General features: G+C 40.5%; 2 protein-coding genes across 2 annotated transcripts; one reads left to right on the top strand and one right to left on the bottom strand.

Annotated features, from left to right (window-relative positions):
* Positions 1-4,172: 4,172 nt before the first annotated feature.
* RB195_004718 (uncharacterized protein) lies at positions 4,173-6,321 on the top strand (the record flags this gene model as incomplete). Its single annotated transcript, XM_064182684.1, has 5 exons — positions 4,173-4,199; positions 4,278-4,299; positions 4,459-4,529; positions 4,587-5,355; positions 6,311-6,321. The coding sequence occupies 5 exons, from the start codon at positions 4,173-4,175 to the stop codon at positions 6,319-6,321; spliced, it is 900 nt and encodes a 299-aa protein (XP_064033951.1).
* A 3,373-nt stretch (positions 6,322-9,694) lies between these two features.
* Positions 9,695-10,006, bottom strand: RB195_004717 (uncharacterized protein; the record flags this gene model as incomplete). Its single annotated transcript, XM_064182683.1, has 1 exon — positions 9,695-10,006. The coding sequence occupies one exon, from the start codon at positions 10,004-10,006 to the stop codon at positions 9,695-9,697; it is 312 nt and encodes a 103-aa protein (XP_064033950.1).
* Positions 10,007-10,032: the final 26 nt, after the last annotated feature.

Genomic DNA, 10,032 nt, shown 5'->3' with positions numbered 1-10,032 from the left:
CAAGCTGTGGCTGCCTGATATTGCGTGCGTAGATCAAATATTATAACGTCGATGGGGAACCTATACAACATGTGCCACTCCCTCGCACTTTTAGCAGGGCAAGCGCACCTCACCAGGGCCCACAAGTGTGATAGATCACTACGCAAGACTAGTTCCGATTTATATAGCCTTGATTTTCTCTGCCTTGAACTATTAAGAAAGCGCAAACTCAGAATGGTGAATCACTTCAGGGATAAAGGTGAGTTCGCATCAACCTCAATGTAGCCCTCCGAACACTGTGAAAGGGCCGTAGCGTCACACAAATAAAGGTTCCACCTAAACGCCTCGTGGGCGCACTGACAGAAATCATAGGTGTATGTCGAGGTCCCAAGACAAAAGAACTATCAGATTATTATTGACTATGTAGATCAGAGCATGCGTTCAGATTTTCAATTATTTTTCAAAGAAATAATTGAGCAGTCACTGATGTTACGGCAATAAGGAAATAATCTTCGTCTTAACCCTTTGACGACAGCGCAGCTCTACGACGAGCGCTCTTTTTTGGTCCTGTGGCACAATGCGGCACAAGGTTGAGCGGCACGGTTTCTATCGGTTATTTTCCGTGACTTGCCAAGTTTATGAAAGATTTTTGTACTTAATTGGTTTATTATCTTTGAATAATATCACTCACAACGTGGGCATAAAAGGTCCCTAATTTTTGAAAACAAGAAACAAATTCAAGCGTTAGTTGCAAATCACATTTTTTGTGCATTCTTTAGAAACATGAAATGCAAAGTTGGCCTTTTCATTCACTAGAAATAATCCAGTAAAGTTTTTGATCTCAGCGGCATATGTGTCATTGAATTTAGGATCCTTTTCCCTGCTCTACTTACTCGTTTCTTCGACAATTACTAGCAGCATTTTCTTGTCTAGATGTAGTTCGTAAAAATCGATTGGTTTGTGACAGCTATTTGACTGATCATGACGGCCACATTATTGAGAAAATTTGCAGTCATCATGAGTTTCTGTGTCGCTTGACCGCTCTGTTCGCTCTCACTATCTGACACCGAAGATCTTTCGTTATTTCTCGAATCAGACTCCTTATCCTGAAGCAGCTTTGAAGCATAATTGATCTTCTGTAGTTTCTTCATCAGATTCATCGAGTAGTCTATTAAAACTATTCAACAGATTGTCTAACTCAGATTCGTCCATGTTTGGGTGTTAAAACTCAGTTAACTGTATGTATGCAGAATGAATGAGAGTAAAAAAATCTTCTAACAACGCGATTAGCAAAAACGTAAATCAGATCACGTAGAAACGCAAAGATGTGTTACCAGAAAAAAGTGGTAACCGGTGGACAACGCGGGTTGACGTTGAGCCGCGGTTGCACGGTGTCCGAAAAAGTGCCTATCAAACGTTTGAAACACGCAAAAAAAGTGCAATGTCGTCAATGGGTTAATATGGGATTTTAGATCTCGTGCCACCCATTGCTGAGTTAGGTGCAAGGCCTTGCTACACACTTACGGTCAACTTGTGCTAATTTCGCAGTCACCCGAAAATGGAACGGTTGAAGTATTTGTTAAGAATAGCGGAGATCTGGATAACGGTGAAACGGTCTAAGTACAATACAAAGTCGTTAGCAGTCGTTAGCGTAACAGTCGTCTAGTATGGACCTTTTTTGAAAAAGTTCAAAGTGTTACACGAATGCCAATGTTATTTTTGCTTTGCTTGCGAACGTTTTTCTAGTTATGTTGTACTGATCCGTTTTATTTACCACGAAAGCATTCCGTACCATTACAGATCTCAGAAAGATTTTATTAATACATCGACGAAACATTAAAGCTTCTATTCAGAGGAATTTAAATACAACAAAACACTGCAATAAAACTTTTTATGCCCGTTGTAAATTTTATTACGCTGCATTCGATGTTTTCAACTTTCATCCTTCGATTTCTTGTGCATATTACAAGTACGAACAACTTATCAAATTCTGTATTCCACAACCTTGCATCTAGTAATCTTCTGCTATGAAAAGTACTTTTTTCTTCAATAAATGGGTAGAAAAGATTGTCCAGACTGAAGTCTGTAGTCTCAAGACTGACTCAATACAATTCTAGCCGCACTTTTTGACCACGGTTTAGTTTAAAAAAGTTAGTGCTTGAACATAATTGGTTTCTGGCTGCAACATCCACAGCTCTTCCATTTATTTTGTTCCAGGATGTTGGTTAAAGAAAAAAAAATGAGTGATCTAGGAAAATTTCTGATAACAGTCTCTCAGTGCACCTGACTTTACCTATTTAGTGCAAAATGTTAGGTTGGCTACTTATTTTTTTCACACGCATATTCTTAAGAAATCTATAATTTCTCAACCACACATTGCTTATCATCTGTCAATGTGTTCAGCATCAGTGACTATCACAGAGTTCCATCCTTCAGGGAGGGTTACAATTCCGTGGGACCAGAAGCTGAGGCACTGAGAATCAAAACAGAACAGCTAAACAGCGGATTTGAGGTCAATGAAAGAACGGAGCTCTTTATGCTTGAGAGAATTTTAGAATCCCGTCAGAGTACCGGTTGTTCCGGCCCAGAAAAAACTGTTCAACTCTTTCACTGAAATCAAATCCGCTCTTTAGCTGTTCTTTGGGTATCAGCTTCTGATCTCAGAGAACTGTAACCCTCCGAGAATTGGAACATTCTGGTATAAATTCATGATGAATAACTCAACGTATAGTCACCAAAGTGTGATTAAAAGGTTGAAGATTATGAGAGATTAGACTAAACAAACAGACAACATCTCCTCTTACACGTACGTTTTTCTTCGCTTTGTAGATGAACAGTTGCAGAAGCTCAGTGATTCATAAAGTATAATGTACATTGACAATAGAAGGAACATTTTGCCCTTATTGTCGATGTCCTTTGGATTGTAAAGTTCGACTTTAATGAACACCGGCATAGTAAGATGTCGTGTTGGTTTTTTAATAAGCTGTACACGAGGATGTCAAAGGCACCACCCCACGAATCTGGAGTTGTACGGATTTCAGGTGGATTATTCGTATACGGGATCGTAGATTGTTGAGAGAAGGGTGACTCCGTCCATTTCTTCCTAATTGCCGTAGAAAACGGCCCGGAAAATACGGCTTCGAACGTTCCGGCGCACTATTTTCCACAAGGAGTTCGATGCCTTGTGCACGCACGCATCTTCCGGGCCGTTTTTTACGGCAATTAGGAAGAAATGGACGGAATCACCCCCCTCTCCATAATCTACTATATACGTATACGAATACTCCACCTGAAATCCGCACCACCTCAGATTCGTGGTATTATGCCTTTAAACAATTTCACTGGTTGAATGAAAGAGGCTATTTGTGTGGGAGTAACTTGTCGCCAGCATTAATTATAATAATGTCCACGTGGAAGCTATCTCGGCAGGAGAAAAACGTGTGAAACGCTGCTATGACTTTTGCTTATATATGTTCCGACATTGTGCAATGAATCATGCGATCTAAAACGTTGGGTCATACATCGCTGGAGGCATTTTGGATCCAAGCAGAAACCCGAAAATGAGCCGCAAGGGCGAACGTCTCTCGATAACGCGGAAACTCGCACCATAGCTTGGGTAGCCCTTCTGATCCGAATGAGACATTCGAATCATTCGCTCTCGTGATCGATCCTGTCTGTCCCAGCTGTCCCTGTTAAGCTTCTTCGATACAGCATGAGTAGCCGCTACGTCTCTGGTTGAAAAAGCAGCTAAAGAGTTTGTCTGTTTAACTGTGAAGAGATTTGTTCGTTCAGATTGTAAATAGAATTGTCCATTTCAGGCTCTGAAAAAAATTCGCCAATAAAATTATTTAACAACCTCAAGCACAGCTTACTAAAAATCAATACGAGTTTTCATTAGATATAAAAACGTTTTATTTTATTGCTATTCAAGATTTTAATTGCACAATGTCGGAACATATAAAAGCAACAATCAGAGGATCCATTCAGGCGTTTTTTCTGCAGAGATACGTTCCAACGTGGACATTACTAAAATTAATTCTGTCTACAAGTTCCTTCCACACGAAAAGCCTCCTTCATTTTCTCCGTTTTGACAACTCTACTCCCAGTCAGAAATATCTATTCTAAATCAGCGTTTCCTTAATTTTGTGTTAATTTTACTTTTTTTTCTGAACCGACCGAACCAAGCTGTGACGATGTATTGTTACGGATCCGTTCTACTGGTACGTGTTCCAGCGGGGTCATGCTTCCATTCATTTTCATTTTTTCATTTTCCAACTCCCATCTATTTCTTTTTTCAGGTTGGATTCTTCTACACGATAGGTAAGAATATCACGATAGGTTGCTTTCTTTTTTTGAATAACACGATAGGTTGCTTTCTTTATAGCAGAAGTTTAGCTGTTTTCTAACCTGAATGTTTCCTTAGGTAGTAGTGATATTTTCATTGTATTCATTGTATCAAAAAATTTTGGCACATCTCAGTTTCTGCATCTCTTCTCCCTACGGGTGGTCAAATAGAAAAGTATATGCGACCGAAAACCGAAAATGAAGAGGTAATCATTATTACTTAAATAGAATTATCTCTCTGTCGTATTTCCTCTACATTTCAGATATGTAAAATGAGCCAAGATTGCGTAAACTATCCGCGAGACCAGTGCATAGAAACAGTGTGCGTAACCCTTGGACAAATGTGCACCAAGGATTTGGACTGTCCACATTTTGAAAATATAACCTGCATCAATAAGCAATGCGTTCTGCTTGGTGGATATTGCACATTTGACAGAGAATGCCCTGGATTCCCTTCCACTGCATGTTTAAAATCAAAGTGTGAACGGGTTGGCAATCAGTGCTTTCTGGACAGCGACTGTCCACCCCCAGCAGAGTGTGTAAATGGCAGATGTGTAAAGCTGAACACATTTTGCCGTGAGGATAAACAATGCCCAGGTTATCCTCCTGTATATTGTTTGAAGAACAAGTGTATAAGGATGGGTCAGCACTGCACCAAAGACGCTCGATGCAAGCATTTTCCACAAACTGTTTGTGTAGATTCCCAATGTATAAAAGTAGGACAGCAATGCAAAAATAATGCGGAGTGCATGCACTTCCCCCAAACACAATGCATCAATTCACGATGCATTAAATTAGGCCAACAATGTAAAACAAACACTGATTGTCCACGATTCGAAGGGATGAAGTGTACCAGGTGGGGTTGTGTGCAATATGGAACTCCATGTGAAATCGACAAACAGTGCGTATCTGGAATGAAATGCGTGCTCGGAAGATGTACACTGTTGGGACAAGCATGCCTAAAAGACAAAAATTGCCCTCATTCACCGAGTGGTAAGACAAAATGTCACAACTATCGCTGTGTGAAAGTAGGTGCGTCTTTTTCCTTTGTTCGTCAAATAGAAAAATTGACATATCAAAATGCAACAAGTACAAAGTAGAAAAGAAAGAATGATTTAAATTTTACCTCAAAACCACATAATGGTGACAAAGCTTACCGTTGATTTTAGGAATCAAATGTATTTGAAGATTATTTCTAAAGATGATAACTCCGGTACCATTCTCAAAATCAACTAAATTATCAACTATGTTACTTTGAGGAACACTATTTTTTCTTTTTTTTATGTCAGTTGCAGTTTTGGTTATCCTTATTTATCTCAACAAGATAGCAATTATTCCATAGAAAACGGAAAAAGGACGCGGAACCGCTTTCTTTTTTTCTATGTGACACACGCCCATTCGATGCTCATAATTTTATCTTCACAAAAGGTGATTTGTGAAACAAGATTTATCGATCAAATTTGATTAATGCTCTTAGAACTTGCTCCGAAAATTTTCTAAAAAATAAAATAAGATATAGAAAAAAGAAAAATCTATTTTTTTAAGTACAAAATTTACCTGTTGTTCCATGTTAGCAAAACCGAGCGTCGTATAGCTGCCCTGTAAGATTATATGCTCTTTCAGTCCTTCAATCAATTCTCGAAGTTCTTGAATTCTTGAAGTAGAAGTGTCCGAACTGTAGCCCTGTTAATATGTAGCCATGACAAAGACAATTATTTGGATGGAAGATGATTTCACTGCAGGTTCTGATAGTCCTAGTTAAACTCAGCCGATACATCTAACCTTTATAAACCGAAAGATTTTCGCGAAAAAAAAAAATTAAGAAGAAAACTGATGAACATTTTTTTATTTGCCGTCGAAAAAAAAAAGATTACAGTGATTAATGAAGGGAACTGCGTTTTCTTTTTCTTGATTCATACTCACTATAACTAGTTGGTCTTGAGTTCAGTATTGCTATAAATTTAGAACATTCTTTTTCATCATTTAGGTAAAATCTAGAAGGTTATCAAGTCAACGCAGCGGATGATCATCGTTCAGAGCATCTCTTTTCGAACAAATAAATGTTGCAATCCAATCATGTACCTGTTTCTGTTACTACTTCGTTCAAGGTTTTTGGGTGGGTGTAGCGCAGTCGGTGAAAGGAGTTGGTAAATTGGTACAAACTTGTCTGTGAGGATAAAAACTGTTGGTTGTTTCCAAATCTTCTTCCCACTTGAAAAAAATAAGAGATTTGTATTTTATTAGAACAAACCAGTAATCAGCAATGTAATTAAGATCATTATCGGCAACATGAACCCAGTTGATGGGCAAATTCTCAATGTCCTTCTTCCACAAAGAAAGAGACTGAGACTGCAAAAAGGCGTTTAGTACATCGTTGAGATCAACGAGACCATTGAAAGTTTTCTCTTCGCGTAGGTGCTTGCGTGAGCCCGAAACAGATGATAACCAATGGAACATGGTTCAGAATATAGGGAGTATGGAACACAGCCGCCCAGCCCAGAAGCCCAGCCCCTCCAAGCATTGCAATCTTTGCAGTGTCAGGATTCGTGTTGTCATGCAGCAGGGCAGTCTTGTGCGTTTTGTCTCAACATAAATACACAATAGTGGAATTTCTTATTGCATTTTTCTTCTTCCCATATCGACTATCTGCCATATCAACTTTCGGTTGAAGAGAATTTACTCGCTTTCTCATGATCATAATGCTAAGAAGAACAGGACGGTGGAGAGAGTCAAACGCGACGCCTTGGGCAGCTCTATGTTTTCGAATATCTGAAAAGGGGATGTTCCTAGTTAAAACATAGTCGAGCTATAGTTTAAGAGTTGTCATTTCCTGCTGACTCTCCTCTTCTAGCGTCAAAATGGTTGACCACTGTCGCATAAGCTTGTAGCATTGATAACTCTTCTTAGAAGTGAATACAATGATGAGATTCGTGTGTTCACAAGATCTACCAGACGATCGCCGTTGTTCAACGTCTGTTTCGCGGAATAACACCATCTTGCAAACACATCCGACTGTTTTTCAAGGCCCATCTCTGCGTTCTTATCAATTCCGACGATGAGCGCCTTCGGCTGAGTATCTTGATCATCAACGTGTCTGGTCCAGCATCCTTGTAATAGCCTTCAGCAGTCTATGTAGGTGCGTGGGCACCTATGAACCATGCTTTGGGTCTTCTGCTATCCCAAAGTCGTAAAAAGGCGCTCATCGGTGACCTTGACGACCCAAATTCTTCCACCAGATCATTGAAGTCGTTCCTTACGTCGATGGCGCACCCTCCTACTTTCTTCTCATCAACATCGCCGCAGTATATACTGTAGATTTTGATGCTGATGACAGGACGTCCTCTGACAACTGTTTCCCTCCAATACAGCAAACGAAGCATTTGGTATCTGAACTCATATCTGATATCGCAGTCTCAACTGAGCGGTTTGTTGGATTCACTCGACAGCGATCGCCAGTTCTGTGTTACGGAATGTTTATAGCCAAATATTCCACATTCTCTCTACGCATCTGACCTATGAGAGTAGGGGCTCTGGCAGTGTGCAGGACGGCAGCACCTTTTTCCAATGTTTAGGAAGCTTGCGCCATATAACAGTGCAAGTTCTATAGCTCGTACGCGTCCAATGTGTATACTCAGATGCCTGATTGCGTTTGGTAAAAGCAATGCCACCACGAGCAGGTAACAGTCAGATTTGTATAGCGGTCCCGCTCCTACTAAGTCCAATCAGGCATTTGAGTAGACCTCTGGGAACTTCGAGCTCAATAACTTGCACAGTTACACGGCACGGCACGGCGGAAGTTACCCAGAAACTGCAAAAACTGCTTTTGTTCAGTCCGCTGCCAAACTTCAACTCAAGTAAGTGAGATACCCAGCGAAAGCGTGATAGCCTTGGTAACAACCCTCAGTATCGTTACGCTGAACTGCTGGACATTGTCCATCTGAGGTACTTGGGTCAAGGGCGGTTCAAGCGGGACATCATATCTCGCAGAATGTGGAACAGTGGTGAATGGATGGACTCTGTGCGAGCCCTTGCTGTAGATCAAGAACATAGGCCAGAGCAGTGCTCAACGGCTGCACGCCACGGCGAAGAACCGGACAACTGTTCCAAGCACAGCAGCCCGCCGATTAACTAAGTAAATAAATAAGTATGAATGTCGGGATGATAAAAAAAAACCATTTCGTCAAATCCATCCGATTCCAAACACATATCTATCCCCGTCAGTAAGAATATCCTACCTCTAACGGATCGAAGTCCTGTCACAAACCTTTGACCCTTTTGCCACTAAAGCTATGCTTATGCAGTGAATTTTTTTTCATTAAAAAGTTAAGAGTGAGTCTTGTTATAGGTTCTTTTAAAGGAGAACGCCCACCACGACAAACGTAGCGCCACACAACAACTCCGAATTATGTCGATCGCACAGAAATTGAAAAACTCCGAATTTCATCTACGTTCTATCAACTCAACTCCGAAATGTGGTTGAATATGTCATTCCATATTGCTTGCGCAAGTTGTGGCAGTAAAACTAGAACAAAAGTTAAGGTTTATACGAGCTCTATTCTAGGTATAACATGGAAACTAAAAGTAAATAGTTCGCAGACGGGTAGAAAGAAGAGGATCCAGCCTGTTCGCTCCAATCAGTTTCAATTTTTGTCATGACCAGTGCCCGGAGGAAAGGTGAAGAACAGCTTACCATGGAAATCAGAAGCAAAAGTGGTCTGGTATAATTTTGGCTTCGACCCTTACTGTTGACAATAACTGTCCTTCAAATGCTCTAAAGATTTGCAAAGAGGTGTAATTTTATCGCATCCGCTATAAAATTACGAAGAGGCGAAGCTAAAAGTCGAGATTTGTCGTAAAATTTATGTTATGTTTGATTCAATTTGGCATAAAATTTATGTTATGTTTGATTCAGAAGGTGAATTTATTCACGATTTGCCGTCGGTAGGACGATATATAACGCTTACGGCCGTAAAGTTATGAGAATTTGTTTCACAGTACTCCACAGTTGTTTTTTTTGCTTGCTGTTGCTGTTCGCTTCCACTGTCTTTTTACGCGGTTCTGTTTTTTCTGTTTTCCTAGATAAATTCTAGAACTTCTAAAAATGCTCAACCTAATTTCCGGTGAAGAGTTTGAGGAAATTGCAAACATAAAATCTTCATCTACATGATCAACAAGTATACCTGCGCAGTAAGTTGTTACTTTGTGATAATATAACACCATTTATGTTGTTTTCAATGACTTACTTGACTTAATCGGCGGGCTGATGTCATCGCCTGACGTGATTACCCGCAGCTTCGCCGAGGTGTGCCGTCCTTGAGCACAGCTCTGCCCTACCTTCTCGATCTTCTGCGAGAGCTTGCACAGAATCAATTCACTCATCGCTATCCCACATTATGCAAAATCTTGCGTCTCGCCTGAACTGCCTATCCACGCCGAGTTTCCTCAGGTCCTCTTTCACCGTGTCAGTCCAGATCTTCCGTTTTCGGCCAGGTGGCTTCTTCCAGCTTGAACCCGGCAAACTCCTCACAACTCGTTGAACAAGTTGATCTGCCGGTCTCCTTAGTATATGACCAAAGAAGCGCAGACGATTTACCTTAGCCACTTTCGATAGCGGTGCAAAATGTTGATGTCTTCCACGTGTCATCCACCAGTACCACATCAATTTCTGCGTAGAGATCTTCATTGTGACATACCCTAGGCCAAAAGTAG

This window comes from Necator americanus, chromosome I (assembly GCF_031761385.1).
Source record: "Necator americanus strain Aroian chromosome I, whole genome shotgun sequence".
NCBI lineage: Eukaryota > Metazoa > Nematoda > Chromadorea > Rhabditida > Ancylostomatidae > Necator > Necator americanus.
Note: the sequence above shows the minus strand (reverse complement) of the source record. Positions and strands in the feature narration are given on the sequence as shown.